Raw genomic sequence first — 15,914 nt, forward strand, 5'->3', positions numbered from 1 at the left:
TTTAGTAGGAGATAGAGCACCCTCAATCAGAATGTGACGATTGGACAACCTCGAGTCAGTCTAGTAAGGGTTGCGGCACCCAACAATCATAGATATCCGTCAAGCGTATGCAGGGGAAGAGGAAAGCAGTAGCATTGACCGATCTCTTGAAAAGAATTGATAAGCAATAATTTCAATTCGATGTTGAGATACCTTCTCCATTGTAGTTAGTGCTTTACGAGGTCCGTAGAGATAGTAGCAACGTTAACAACACTGGTGGCCAATTGATTATTCCATCTACTTAGTCTCAAGATGGGGAATAGATGGAGTAGCATTTTATGCATATAATCCAAGATTCAAATCATAGATCTTAAGGATCCATGTGTAATGTTTATAGTCACAACAATAAAGTCGTAAGTTCTAAATATTTGTGGTTGACTATATAGATCTTTTATTGATATTAAGATTTGTAAAAAGCCATATGTTTAGTTAAGTTTAGAGTACTTAAATCTTTATTTATAGTTTCTATTAAAGTCTTTTTAGGTCTTCCTCTACCTCTTATCGTACCATTAATATTTTATCGATCTCTCCATCATGTTGAATAATTAATCTAAAATACCTTAAACTTTTACTTATAGGGACTTCTTGTCCATCCAACTATATTCTCCTATCTATTCTTAGAATCACTAAAATTGCATTTTATATGTTCAGTATTAATCCTACTGAATTTAAAATTTTTAGTTTCTAATGCTTTCCTCCATAGCTTAAATTTATAATTAATTTTACTTAGGCTTTCATCAACTAAGATAATATCATCAGTAAATAATATGCACCAGGGAGGTGTATTATGTAAGTAACTAGTAAGTTCCGCCATTATCAATGTAAAAAGGTATGGACTTAATGCGAATCTTTGATATAATCTTATGTTAATAGAAAACTCACTAGACACCCTCTTTATAGCTCTAATATTAGTAGCTATATTATCATATATATCTTTAATAGCATTAATATAATTGATAGGTACACTTTTTTAAAAAAAACCCACCATAATAAATATCTAAAAACCCTGTCATAGGCTTTCTCTAAGTCAATAAAAACTGTATACAAATCTTTTTTTTCCCCTATACTTTTCTATTAGTTATCTTAATAAATAAATAGCTTCTATAGTTGATCTTTCAAGCATAAAACCAAATTGATTTTCAAAGATATTTGTTTTAAGCCTTATCCTACTTTCGATAACTTTTTCCCAAAATTTCATAATATGGTTCATGATTTTAATTCCTTTATAATTGAATAATTTTGTATGTCACCTTTATAATTCCCAAAACTATTTTTATTTTCTTTAATGCGTCTTTTACTTTGCTAGCTCTAATTTTACAAACAAATCTATAATTATTAAATCTACCACTATTATTTATCGTCAAATTTAAATCTTGTGTGGAATCTTCATTAAATAATTTATAATAATAATCTTACGTCTTTCCTTAATGTCGTTATCATTAATAAGTATTCTTTGATCTTCGTTTTTAATGCATCTAATATTTCGTAAATCCTTGTACTTTTTAGTACCTAATATTTCGTAAATCCTTGTACTTTTTCCCTAGCTTCAGCAATTTGATATACATATTTTTCATCATTTTTAGTACCTAATTTATTATAAAAATTATCATAGGCTTTTTATATCTTGCCATAATAATCGTTTTTTAGCCTCTTTTATAGATACTTTATATCTTTAAAATTGTTTCTCATATTTATAGGCAATCTTTAAAACATGATCTTTTAGTAAAAATTGCTTTTTGAACTTCCTCGCATCACCACCAACTCTCTTACGGTTACACCTCTACCTTTAGTTTCACTAAGAATCTATTTTGTTAAACTCCTAATTTTATTGGTCATCGTGGTCCAAATAATATCAATATTATCCTCGTCTTAGTTTCAAGTTGTCTCCGTTTCCATCATATTCTTAGAAGTGTTTATATTATTATCTTTAAAATTTCACCATCTAGTCCTAGTAAAAATTTTTTTTCTATAGTAAATATCTAATGCCATCAATCGATGTTGATTCGTCAATTCGTTAAGTATAACTTTACAATTTTTACAAATAATTTTATCTTTCTTTTTAATGAGAAAAAAATTTATTTGACTACAGTTATGACCACTTTTATAAGTAATCAAATGTTAATCTCTGTTCTTAAAATGAGTATTTACAATTATAAGATCATACGAAGTTACAAAATCCAAAATCATATCACCATCTTCATTTCTCTCCTGATAACCAAAGCCATCATGCACCTTTTTATATTCACTATATGTTTTCCCTACATGACCATTCAAATCTCATCCAATTATAAGTTTTTTTATTATAAACATTCATTAAATGATATCATCTATGTTTTTTTTAAATTCTCTTTTGGTTTGATCATCCAATCCGACTTAAGGGGCATAAGCACTAATAACATTCAAAACATCTTGTCATTTTACAAATTTTAGAATCGTAATTCTATCTCCAAATATTTTTGCATCTACAATATTGTTATTAAGATCCTTATCAATAACAATTTCTATACTAATTATGTGTTTAACTTTTTCAGTATACCAAATTTTAAATCCAGTACTATTAATCTCTCAAGATTTGTTTCCTACCCACTTAGTATTTTATAAGCAAATAATATTTATTCTTCTTCTTATCATAGTGTCTATCAAATCTAACCCCTTTCATGAAAGTGTTCCTATATTCCAAGTTACTAACCTAACCATTTGTTCTTGGACTAATTATTTTACTCCTATTGGTCCAAAATAATGAGAGAATCATTGTCTACTTGGTATCACATTCGAGCGTAAATGTGATGGACCACTTCCGAGCAACCTCCTAACCCACCGTTTGCAATTCGAGACACCTAGATGGTGAAGGTGCCTCGCGTCACTTTTGGGTGACGACCTAGCTCTATACTGGAATCAGTTAAGATCCATGTTCATAAGATCTAACATAGATCTAGGTGTCGACAACTTAGATACTCTTAAGTGTCGACGACTTAGAGGAGATGCAACGACCTTTACGTTGTTGACACAGATAGGCACTCACTGTATTTGCAACCTTTATATTATGAAGTATCCTTAAGTCAATAAATTTAAGGTGACGGTCATTTTTTTCGAGACTAATTGTTCTTACAATTCAGAGCAACAAGTCACCTGCGATAGCAAAAGTTTCGGAGTACTCAACTTCCCCACCCTTGCATGCTATAGTCATACTTGTCCCCATCGGACACATGTTATTAATGACAATCACATAACTGATAACACGCTGATGCATCAATGGTGTTGAGGATGCAAATTGATATAATATGTAATGGGAGTTGGATTTGATAAACATATCATATTGATATACAAATTCATAGAATCAAGTATCCCGATCCATTGGCTATGGAGTCCCGATGTTTATTTTCGTTGTAGAAGCAAGTATTTACAAGTTTCTTATGTTATTACTTAATTTGCTGAAATGATAAAGTTCATAATCAAATATCTCAACTCGTATTTTAAATCAACGTAAGCAACGGAGGACCATGTGATGATGTTGCTCCTCGATCCAAAAAAGATAAATTTGTTATCTCATCCTAATAACCTACCATTACTATTGACATATGACTCATTTACACTCTATTCTTATTGAAATAGAATCGTTATACCATTAAATAAGGATTAGAAACCCTAAAAGGGATTTTTATTTTTCATCCTTTTTTTTTGCCATTTTCCCAAAAATCAGTATGTTCCTGATGTTCTGATATTCAGTACGCCGATCAGTATGAACCTGTCCTAGCGAGGACCGGCACCATCGGTCGGCACTAGATGCCAGTCCTTGAATGTAACTACCAGATTGTCTTCTTTAGACAATTCTTGACGTCTACATCTATCATGAAAGATTTTTCTGAAAGTTTATTGATTGCTCATCATAATAAACTCTGAACTGTCACATAAGGGAACTTTTGGCATATTTTGTCATACTAGAAGTTTGAAGTCGACATATTTCTCCATTCTTGGAATTCTAAATTGGATGGTTTTTTTGATCTCTCAAAAATCAACATAGGATTCTCAGAGTTACTTATGATCGAAGATCTGACTGCTTCATTTATCTGTGTAAATTGATTCACCAAGTCATTACATGCCCATTTTTTGCTTGTAAATAATTTGATATTAAATGCATTAAAAATAATTAACTGTATTTATTACCTTTCTAGGGTATTATTTGTACTACTATAGTACTATGTAAGATTTACAAAATTGTATCTGAATATTTGATTTAACTCTTAGTGTACCAAAAATAAATTTCTTGCGATGACCGCATCATCTGTCAACTAATTATTCTTAATCTGGATATATGCTATTTCTTTAGATGAAAAAGATTTCAAATATGAAAAAGGAACCAACCAAGAATGAGGGAGATTCTCGATAGAGGTGAGAGACCTTTTCAAGGCAAATGTAGCCTGAAGCACATTGAATGTTATCCAGTTAATGAAATAGAGATTACAATAAAACAGGAGGATTAATTTTAGTGGAGACTTTATAAGGAGAGAAGAAAGTGCTAAGGATGAACATGCAGGAAATGTAATTAGCTAATTTTCTGTATTGTACGTTAATTTCCAAGAGAAACTACCCGATTGTCCTCTTTAGAAAATTATTGAGGTCTGCATTTGTGGTAAAAGATTTTTCTCTTTCTAATTTTGTTGATACTCCATAGTAAACTCTGAAGTGTCATATAAGGGGAACTCTTGTCATATTTTGCCATGGTGGAAGTTCAAAGATGACATATTTTTCTGTTCTTGGAATTCTAAATTGAATGGTTTCTGTAATCTCTCAAAAATCAACAGCGTAGGATTCTCATAGAGTTACTTATGATTTGTATATTAGTTGTTTCATGCAGGTTATAGTTGATATGGAAAGATTTAAACAAAGCTTCCAAGAACATCTTCAAGAGGCAGAACACTATTTAATGTGAGGATTCTCCTTTTGCCAAAGTTTTATTTGTGTCTATATAAGAATATATGAAACTGAAATGTCTTCTTCATGAGGTAAATTGATATTTTTGGTTCAATTATTAGAGTATGATACACTGATGTCTGCATCTTGTTATTTTTCTTCTGGTTTTAAGTCATGTACATGTAAGATTATACCAAATCTTGATGGAACTGTAAGCTTGGAGTCAATAGTGAGTCAGTAAAAACAAAAAAAAATTCTGTGTGAATTGGAGATCAGAGGACTAATATCTATCACCAAATTTAAACCTATTTTCATGCAGGTGTAAAAGAGACAAACTAATGAAACTTTAGATAAATCACTTGTCAATTGTTGGTTAGGCACTGATGGCTACCCTGAAATAGTTTTAGGTCTCATTTTGCAATGGGTGTTTACGTACGGCCTTCTATCTGCAGGATTATTTGCTTGACCATTTGCAATGTCTTATCCTAGTCTAGGGACAATAGTCAATAGAATTAAAGCTGTCCAATTAAGAAGACAAAATGACAGTTAAAGGATAAGTCCAATAGAAGAATCTAACACACATTGGACACTGGAAAAATAAGTCCTTGGTCACTTTGAATTAAAGGATGTAGATACAGATAATTGATTCTCTTTTTGTTTCTGTGGAGATAGGTATTTTATGAATAATGTGTGTTTTTTTAAGGACAGTTGCAAATTGAATATACAATGAATAAAAATTTCAAACAAGATTTAAGATGGACTTGTGAATGAATCAAATACTGTGGGACAGGGTTTTGAATACCGATCTGTATCGGTATCCTCTCGGACAGATTTAAGGTGGACTTGTGAATGAATCAAATACTGTCGGTATGCGATTGGTATGCCTCGGTAATGGTCAAAACGTTAGTACTGTCCGGTGAAGGATGGTCCGCGTATCGGTATCCTCTCGGACCGATATGTACCCCTGTACCGGGTGGTACACATCGAAATTGAGAATCTTGCTGTGGGAAGATTAGAAGGCGATGCAAAGAATAAAAGGATGGATGGGAAATAAAAGGTAAACTGTATGAAGAAGAAAACCATCTTATAGTCACTTGATCTTTTTGTTGAGGATGTATAATGTTAATCCTTTGGAGAATATGGAGATATTTGGATATCGAGATTGGAATGCACCTCAACATATTTGGATCTGGATCCAGAAAGTGGCAGAAACACATGTATAACCATTTACAACTATATTATCAATTTGTATGGATTGGTTTATGTTTTTTAATTCCTTCCGTGTTGTGTCATTCAATGAGCAGACTGCAGTATGAAAAGGCAAATTTTAATATTAGCTGCATCATCACCATGCTGGTAGGGTAACCTTTGCTTGTATGATTTTAGGCTGTCAAAAGAACTACGGGAAAGCTTGTTGGTGGCAAAGAAGAAAATAGCAGATCATGCTGTAAAGCTGAAGAACAGGAAGACCAGAGCAGTTTTGGACAGTGCCTCTGTGGCACGTTCTCTTCTTCGTAGCAAGCTGCTGCAGCAGCAGCTGCAGTTTCGTGAGTCTTCTGAAGTGGAGTCGGAGAAGGGGAGAGTAGTTAGCAGTAGGCAGTCAGCAGAGGATCTTGAGCAGTCAAAATCATGTGATATCTTGCCAGGAGGAAGAAGCCTGTCGTCAGAAGCAAGCAAAGCAGCTGGGGTTGGTGGGTAATTATGTTGCACTTTAAGTTACTGCAAAGTTGATTGGCATTTTCATGACATGTTTATTGTCGTTGTATTGTAGATGAGCAAAGCAAAATCCCAGTGGCTGGTGACATGGTGCATGTTCCTTCCCTTGGAATGCAAGTCGTCGTTTCAAAAGTGGAAGAAACAAAGGGAGAAATCATAGTCCAGGCTGGTAACATGAAGTTGCGGTTAAAGCTGAAGGATATCCAAAGCCAGCGTAGCAGGACATCGTGAGGAAGCCTGTGCTGCACTTACCATGAAAAGTATTTAGTTGTTGAATAACTCTTGTGGTTTTGTAAGTTGCCATAATTAACTGATTTAGATTACTTTTATTTTTTTTGTAAATGATGATAAGATGAGAGTATCATTATTTTAGGAGTTTTAAGTTTGTTTATCTTATCTTTTAGATGTAAATTGGATCTTTTTACACTTAATTCTTTTATATTTCCTGTCTTTTCTTTTCTTTTATTTTTTACTTAATTATCTAGTATCAGAGTCAAAAGGATAGAGCTCTAAATATAAATTCAAAAGGTCAGATATCCCTAAAAAGTCAAAAGATCTACGAAAGCAAGGTAGAAAGTAGATTAAAGTTTGTGTTGTTGCAATAGATGTCGTTATTTGATCATGTTGATGGAGAAGTTTCTGAATCGAAAGAGCATTGATAGATGAAGTAAAATTTGGACACTAGGCATTGATAAAAGTGAAACTAGAAGAACAAATATTGAAACATCCGAAAGCAAGGATATACCTTTTTCCAAGCGATTGATTGCTAAATCTTAGAAATAATTCTTTGCAAAGATATTCCCAAGCAAATCTGAGATTTCAGCAGAACAAGTTTTACTTTTAAGGATCTGCTAGTGTGATTACTTGCTTTTCGATAACGATTGCAAAAAGGATACATATTTATTGTGATAAGATGAAGTCATTGATATTAAAATTTAATTTTATTGTCTGTTCTATTGAAGAATCTAAGGATATTGTAGGTACAAGCTATGACGATCATATATATGCGAATCTTTGCAATTGGATGAATCCTTTCAGAGTAAGGTAAAGTTTGCAAATGATTCCACAATCCTCGGCATAGGCAAAGGAAACAAGAATATCCAAATGTTTTGTTTATTCCTCACCAGCTCATCGTTCCTCCGCTTCAGCGCTTCCATCCCCAACGTCGCCATTGCTAGCACTGAACGTTTCAGACTGGGATCCCTGAACTTTGACGACAAGAGAGAGAGCTCCGCTTCAGCGCTTCAACGTCGCCATTGCTAGCACTGAACATTTCAGACTGGGATCCCTGAACTTTGACGACAAGTGTAGCAAAACAGGGGGAGACACTGGTGAACATTCATTCATAAGATGGAGAATCGTAGTCGAAAAGTATTTCTCCAGCACTGAAAAAGAGGACACAATAATCTGATTGCAAGTTGTTGTTAACAAGTGAAACGAACCACCAGATTGTTCCCGCTAGAAAACCAAGATAAGCTGTAATAATTTGCCCTACTGTGTTTCTGATACATGAGATTAAATAGATGTCAGAAAACAGAAATTTACAATGGCTTTTGTGAAAACCACCGAGTCGAAAGCTCCACGGAAATTTGCTTGCAGACTTCAACAATCAGACCCCATAGAAGAAGAAGAAGAAGAAGAAGATTTAAAAAAGAAAAATCATACACACAATATGGCAAAACCTTGACAACGGGACTAAAGCAGAAGCCCCAAAGAATTTGATATCCAATGCTATACTGATCACAAATGAGTTCCATCTTTCTCCCGCCTGCCCTTGCACTAAAATGTCCTCCATTGATGTTCTCTTCTTATGAAAAATTTGCTGGGGCTCATCAGGGAAGTCTACTTTAAAATGGGCAAAAGCCAAAAAAAAAAAATTTCCAAGCGATACAGCTTATGATCTCAGAGTAGACCAGCAAGCATAGCACCAGGATCATTATATGCTGCAGGTGTAACTGGTGATTGTGGTTGTACTGGTGAGACAGCGGGAGGTGGCGTTTGCATGGGAATGCTGACCAGATGTTCCTTGATACACTCCTTTAACCTGTTAAACGTGATATAATTTTAGATCATTGAGTTGGGAACCAAAGCAGGCAACTCTAGAGACACATACTCAAATGTCAGCGTCGGATCTCCTGATGCTATAGTTATCCGAAGCTGGGTTCTGTCTGATGGATCCGTTTCGACTCTAATCTGAATTTAAATATATATCTTAGAGATCAAACCAAAAAAAATAGAGATACCAGGCAATAACCACAAACAAGTTATTAACCGCAAACTGGACCAATCTAAATTCTACCTAAAAAACCACAAAAATGTTCTATTTAGATTAGACTTCCAATTAAAATCAGTTTGAAAATTTTAAACAATAGTAAGGGCTCCTTTAGTTACCATTTCAAATTTACATCACCAGAAGATAATAGGAGGCAGGAAATCAATCTAAAATCAGATAGGCTTGTCAGGCGATCATCGCGTGAAAAGATAAATTTTTGACTCTAAAAGTTTTAGGCTTTTTAATGCAGGACACTCGCATGGTGAAAAGGCTGAAAAAAGATTGTAGCTCAATTTTTTTGGATTTTCTAGTTTCAAAAGTTTCAGTCATGATGGAAACATTTACACTAGACAATATCCTATACTGGAGTTAGCAGGCACACTTTTTCTGAATCAGCATTCAAGTTTCTGACTAATAAATGAGGGACAAGAAAAAGAAATATAATATCAAGCAGAATAATATTCACTCCAGTGCTATGCTGGTCCAAGTTTTCTGGCTTTCTTTTGGCACCGACAAGTTGATATAGAACAATGGAAGTGAATGGAAAAGAGAAGCAATAGCCAGTGACAAGAGTAGGTAGTTATATATCATCAGGACTATACAAAGTTTAAGTTCAATAAATAACAAGCAACAGAGAATATGGCAGAAAGACAGCTGGCAAGAATACATATGGAACCTAATTGCACAATAAATCATCAGGGCTTTGAAATCTTGAAAGGTTTGAAAATGACAAGCAACAAATATTAACATGGCTGCAATATGAAGCATACAACAAGCCAACTCATTGCAAGAGACTTTTAAATGGCCTAATAAGGAAGCCAAATGAACTAGATATTCACAATGCAAAATTTCTGTGTAAAGTAATTTGTCACAAGTTTCCTCTGGCTACAGGATCAGCGTCAACACTTAGATATGTGGCCCAAAGATGCTTAACAAAAGCTAAGGCATAAATTCCAATACCTACGTAACAAAAAACTTTTTATCCTTACCAAGCAAAGCATGGCCCTGGTGCTCTCTGAATAGAAGGTAGTGCATGCGACCAGATTATTAGGATTTGCATCCTGAAGAGAAGGGCAACACATTGTTTTTATTTCAAATATATGTGAAAATACAATGTCATTATTTTGAACAAATGTAAATTTTAATTAGATAAAAATAAAATAAAACTTACAATTCCAGGGGTAACTGCCAAGTGAAGACTGGTAAACAAGTTTGCCATTTCAGGAAGAGATAAAGATTTCACACCTCTAAGCTGCACCATATGCTCAAAAGATTTACTGATAGTACCGGACCAGGTAGTCATAGACGAAAAAAAGTGAAATCAAGTAACAGACTGGCATCAAAGGACATTTCCCTATCTCAGTTTTCTTCAAAGAAAACATTGGTAATCCTCTGATGATTCACTTGGGTGATGCATATGGGATCAAACTTGGAATTTTATTGAAATCGAGTAAGTTAGCACTGTTGCATGCTAGTTAACTGATGCAATTGACTTTTATTACTTTGTTTATTGGATCATTCGGGTGATCATCAATCTATCAAAATGACTTCCTAGTCAATAGTCAATATTTAACAAATCAAGATATCAGATAATCAGTTTTTTAACAAGATTTGACATGAAAAAAGATTCCATTACAAGGTATGAATAAAAGTTTAAAAAGTTCAAGCAGATGTACCAACAATCTCTATGATCAAGTGGTACAGAGATCATCATTGTCATCAGGTATTTCCTGGAAACCCATCTAAATGATGCTTACTAACTAGATCTTAAACCCCTATTACTACAATATTACTGATCTATGAAACATTAAAATGGAATCTTGAGAATAGGGAGCACACTCCATCTCTCAACTGGAAAAGAGTTCAAGGGTACCATAATAAACAGAGCAAATTCAAGGAAGAGGCACACTAATTTCCTCCTGGAATCATCATCCTTCACCATCCAAGAGTCACGATAGTTATTGGTCAAAATAGTCATATCAACCCTCTCTACTACACAAAGCTCTCCTGTTCCATCCTTTGTAAGGTAATTCTTAAAAAATAATTGATTAAAAAGCTTCAACAGATTCTTCAGCTCTTTTTTATCCTTCTATTTTTTCTTTTTTTAATAGCCCATTCTTGCAACAATTTTTTATATTATATAGGTCTCGGTGGCCATTTCAGGTTGCTCAATGAATGTTTTCATGTACCTCTTTATTCCTTACCATAGTCCAATCAATTTATAAATTCAGGAATTCACCTTCCTGTACAATAGCGATAGTCGAACTAAAAGCATTTGTTATTTATTGACCACAACTAGAAGTGTCAATTATACTCACGAGTATGAGTAACCACGAGGACCCACCCCTAATGGGATAGGGATGGGAGGCATTTTTTATTACCTATGCAATTATGGGACAAGGATGGGTAGGGCACTCCCCACCCTGAACCCTTACCTATACTCGTACCCACCCCATCAATATGTGGGTCGAGATGTCGAATCCAGACACTGGGCGGGCCAGCCACCCACCTAATTGAAATCGGGCTGGGTTGAGCCTTGGTTGAATCGATTACGAGCTAATTACGAGCAATTTGATTCGATTGAACCAGATGACACAGTATGAACAAATATTATTGTTTATATTTGGATATATTTGTGTTTGAATATTGTTATGACGTATAAACTTTACAAATATTATTGTTATTATTTACAAATTTTGATATTGTTAATTAGTTATTATTATAGTTTTATTTTTCTAAAATAAAATATATTGATTAGGAGAATTTGGAGAACCCACGGGAACACCCCCACCGCATCTAAATGGGGAATAGGATGGGGATAAAGGATGGGGGATAAGGACTGGGGAAGCACTCATCGCTGCCCCGTTGACATCTCCAACCACAACCATCCTTTGTCACTATTCATCTATAACAGTGTGATGCCCTGATGTGTGGTGATAGCAATGCAGTAGAGAACTGCACAATTTCTGATTATCTGCCCATTTCTATATTTTGACATAGTACATGACAAGCACCTATTTACCATGCCAATGACATGCCTGCAGGATATGACACTCATTTTAAACATAGCATAAGCTGCATAGAAATTCATTAATTCACTATACTACAAGCGTGTATCCGAGTCAGTTTCTTCTAGTTCCTGAATGCATTTATGCATATTAAGTGTCAAACTGCTAACATGCTGAATCAAGAACCAAGATAAGAACGTTATAATAGAAATGGGTAACAAAGAACTTCAAAGGTTCAAATGCACACTTACCACTTCTTGAAGCTTCAAGGGTGGTCCTGACAATGATTTCCACTGTGGGAAAAACTCTTCAGCTGAGACTAAAATAGGCTGCAAAAACTTATTCAGCACAACTGGAAGCCTGAGTTTGACATTAACCTGAAATTAAAAAAAAAAAAAAACTAGGTCATTAAATAATCAAAGAAAACAGTGTTTTATTAGGAGCACCAAGAAAAGCAGACAAGCAAGGTGAGAATAAGACCACTGCAGTTCCAAATTTATAGGAGAAGTCAAGAACAGCAAGATCTCTGCTTGCTTGAAGATTCACAACCTCAAGCGGGCATTGCACCTAGAAAGAGCAAGAGAAAAGTAAAAACTTGAAGCTCTACTACAAATAGAACAAACTACCATACTATTTCAGACCTGTGCTCGTGGAGGAATAGTTTCAGGTACCATTGAAAGTTCCATCTTTAAATTGGTTGGGGGCAATATCAGAGCTCGCACTGACACAAGTGGTGAAGTGTTTTTGTTTCCTAAGAAAAGAACAAGACGCCCATGATGGGCTCGCCACTCTGCTTTTATTCCAATCTGAAAGAAGAAAGGAAGTTATAGAAACAAAAAAAAGGAAAAATGAAAACATCTGAGGACATATGGCACCAACGAGAACTAATTGAGTGCTACAGCCTCAGGAAGCCAAACCAATTGTTTGGTTGGACAAGATACAATTATGCTGAAGCTCACTCAACAACTACCCAATTCCACGTTGAGCCCAGGCTTGTCTCATTTATAAGTTGAGTTTCAAATTTTCTTTTTGAGACGGCCCTTTTGAACTAACTAGTTACTGAGCCAAGCCCAAGAGGCCCACAAAAGTACTTGAAGCCCTGACTACATACTTGACATCTCAAAATTTAGAAGTCGTTAGCAGATAACCTGTATGTGGGGGTCCTCATAAAGTACTCCGCTGTCTTTCAGGCACAGTGCATTGAACCTTTCAGCAATGTTCACAATTGGCTGTAAAACACACATCAGGTTACAAGAAAAGCACAAGATAACCAAGATAGAATTATTACATAACAATTCAAGTAATTCAAGCTTGTACAATAGGTTTTCTGAAGTAAAAGTGGTGATGACACATGCTCTATGGCAGAACAAGAAGAAAAGGTACCAAAAGAAAAGACAATCATTACCATAAAGACTCAAAACATAATATGATACCTGAACTGAGTTTGGCTGATCATCAACAGTAGCTAGTGCCAAGGGACCAGCTTCTTCAGGAGTAGCCTCCAGTGCTGACAACAGATTTTTGTCCTTTTGCTCTCCTGGAACAGTAGGGACCTGAGGACCCTCTATTGCAAGTGGACCTAAAAGATCTCCAAGGAGGTCCGCAGATGGGGCATCTTGAGGAACAACTTTGTTGATGGACCCATTCTCATCGGTCATTCCTTGCTCTCGAGAACTAGCTTGACCCTGGGTACTAGCTTCCTGAATATTTAACAATTATTGGAATCCACTTAACATAAATGATTAATAACTATGTACTAATAGCAAAGTGCAATCCTAACCATATTCTGACTTGGCATCCTAACAAGGCCAAGCTGGCTGACTGGCAGGGATCCATTGGCAGGACGTTGATCGGTTACAACCAGCGCATTTGATGTCTGTTGTTGGCTTCTTATCTTAATTGCACTTTGCTCTGCGGTGTCAACTTCAGCATCCTCTGCCTTTTTCAGCAAAGCAGACTAGTTTGGCAATTGTAAACATATATTAGTCCAGAAAATGATAGGCATGCACCTTTTACTAGCTTTAGAAAGAAACAGAAAATATTTCTTCTGGTTCAAGCAATCATAAATAAATCATGTATCATCAAGTTTTGATGTCTACCTGGCGTTCTGGAAACTTGGGCATTTCAGCTAATACATCCACCAAAGCTGCCCCCTTCCTACTAAGTGAAAAATATTCAACAGCTCTTTGCTGGATTTCAACATCAATGTAGCTCTCATATCTGGCCAAAATGCTCAGCAGGGTAAGTATGAAGTTCATGGTTATTAAAATAAAGAACTGAAAACCCTAAATATGATGGACATGTTTGTATAATCAAGACATTTGACAAGAAAAAGAATCATCCTCACTTTCTGAATATCGACCAAATTTGTTCCTGTAGTTCTGGATCAGGAGGAAGGTTGTGCATCAAGATCTTGGCATATGTTGAAAGAAGAATAGCAACAGTACTTGTACTGAAATAGTGGAATTGTTAGTTTTGTAAACCAATAATAATGCTGATGTCAATAGTTAACAACAAAAGGGGAATGCCTGAGCTTACGCTACTGTAGGAAGCTTCTCATTAATAATGGCAAAGATTTCCTTAGGACTACAGCCAGGTCTTCGAGCCAAAAGGTGGCTGTACTCTCCAAGAAGATAAGCACTCACCTAATGAATGAAAGAATAAAGGATGGACAAGCATTATGCAAATATTTTAAAGCTACCACCAACTGTACAAAGCCACCTAGTCGAATAACTAGAAAAAAATGTCATTTCAGGAATTTCACATTACAGTAAAGTTGACTCGGGTCATGACACGAACCTGATCATCTCATATTGCTCCATATTACTTAAGCTAATGTGCCTATAGACTGTACTGGACATGATAAATAACCTATGCCATACAGACAAGACAGGCTCATACAGATTGGTCATAACAGAGAAGTTGAGAAAGACAAAGTAATTGATGGTCCTCGGATCCAGTGATTTAAAAAGCGCTAGGTGCCAAAAGGCGTCACGGTCCAAAAACGCCCGAGGCGCTAGGCGCTCGCCCGAGCGAAGTGAGACGCTAAAATATAAAAATATATAATATAATTAATAAATATAATTATTTAAAATTTTAAATAAAAATATGCTATTAAATTAAGATACAGTTAACAGTATACTTTCGATTTCGAAAGAGAAGCGAAAGAGAAGAGAAGAGTGTAAGGGAAAACCGAGGGTGCTGAGAAAAGCAGGAGCAGCAACGGTAGTGGCAACGGCGACCGACGACAGTGGCAGCGATAGTGGTAGCAGCGAGCAACGGGAGTGGCGAGCGGCGACAGAGGCAACGACAGCAGCGAGCAGTGGCTGCGAGAGCGAGAGCGACGAGCGGCGACAGTGGCAGCGGTAAAAGCGAGCAGCGACAGTGAGAGCGACGAGCGGCAACAGTGGCAGCGGCAGCGACAGCAGCGAGCAACGGGAGCGAGAGCGGTGACAGCGAACAGCGTGAATGGCAAGCAGGGTTAGGGTTGGGGAAGTCGCGCTGATATCGATGCTTTAGTTGGTTCGATTGAACCAACTAAAGCACCGGAGACCGAACCAGACCTAAACCGCTGGTTCAGTCGCCTGGTTTAACCCAGGCGCTCGCCCGGCGCCTGGGCTCGGGCGAGCGCCTAGGCGGCGCCTCTTTGAAGCGCGCCGCCTGGAAATGAAGCGAGGTGCTCGGGCCTCGCCTCGCCTCGCCTGAGTGCCTGAGCGCCTTTTTAAATCACTGCTCGGATCAACTAAAGATATTGCCATTAACAAATATCAAATGTGAGGACTAATGCAGCTGAGACCCCAAATAGTTGGTAGCTTCTTTTCTAGTATCCAGACTCGCTAATCTAATTTATGCTTTAATCATTTTAAGGCCTCCACATATTGTCAGGTTACAACAACATTAAGAAGTGTACAAATACTTGTTTGATAAATTTCCTTTTACCAAGATACGTTGATGAAACAAGTTGGTAG

At 36.1% G+C, this 15,914-nt stretch overlaps 2 protein-coding genes across 9 annotated transcripts in view; one reads left to right on the forward strand and one right to left on the reverse strand.

Annotated features, from left to right (window-relative positions):
• LOC135635539 (uncharacterized) overlaps window positions 1-7,116 on the forward strand; it is a 55,564-nt gene extending 48,448 nt beyond the window's left edge. For 4 of the 8 annotated variants that reach the window (XR_010495657.1, XM_065146669.1, XM_065146673.1 and 1 more), the window contains 3 exons: window positions 4,895-4,965; window positions 6,337-6,641; window positions 6,722-7,116. Coding sequence is in view for 5 of the 8 variants with exons in the window: in XM_065146669.1 (XP_065002741.1) it covers window positions 4,895-4,965; window positions 6,337-6,641; window positions 6,722-6,897 (552 nt within the window). In the remaining 3 variants the exon portion in view is untranslated. Of the gene's footprint in view, window positions 1-4,881; window positions 4,966-6,336; window positions 6,646-6,721 lie in introns of those variants that run through there. The other 4 variants (XR_010495655.1, XR_010495656.1, XM_065146670.1 and 1 more) reach the window with 3 other exon arrangements.
• Window positions 7,117-8,125: 1,009 nt separating this feature from the next.
• LOC103986342 (AP-2 complex subunit alpha-1) overlaps window positions 8,126-15,914 on the reverse strand; it is a 32,181-nt gene continuing 24,392 nt past the window's right edge. The window contains exons 15-27 of the mRNA XM_009404364.3: window positions 14,485-14,591; window positions 14,294-14,398; window positions 14,046-14,166; window positions 13,727-13,903; window positions 13,380-13,646; window positions 13,095-13,175; window positions 12,588-12,752; window positions 12,427-12,513; window positions 12,198-12,323; window positions 10,110-10,190; window positions 9,928-9,999; window positions 8,780-8,859; window positions 8,126-8,710 (exon numbers count right to left, since the gene is read on the reverse strand). Of these exons, the coding sequence (XP_009402639.2) occupies window positions 8,569-8,710; window positions 8,780-8,859; window positions 9,928-9,999; window positions 10,110-10,190; window positions 12,198-12,323; window positions 12,427-12,513; window positions 12,588-12,752; window positions 13,095-13,175; window positions 13,380-13,646; window positions 13,727-13,903; window positions 14,046-14,166; window positions 14,294-14,398; window positions 14,485-14,591 (1,611 nt within the window). The 3' untranslated portion in view covers window positions 8,126-8,568. The remainder of the gene's footprint in view (window positions 8,711-8,779; window positions 8,860-9,927; window positions 10,000-10,109; window positions 10,191-12,197; window positions 12,324-12,426; window positions 12,514-12,587; window positions 12,753-13,094; window positions 13,176-13,379; window positions 13,647-13,726; window positions 13,904-14,045; window positions 14,167-14,293; window positions 14,399-14,484; window positions 14,592-15,914) is intronic.

Source organism: Musa acuminata, chromosome BXJ3-4 (assembly GCF_036884655.1).
Source record: "Musa acuminata AAA Group cultivar baxijiao chromosome BXJ3-4, Cavendish_Baxijiao_AAA, whole genome shotgun sequence".
Lineage (NCBI taxonomy): Eukaryota > Viridiplantae > Streptophyta > Magnoliopsida > Zingiberales > Musaceae > Musa > Musa acuminata.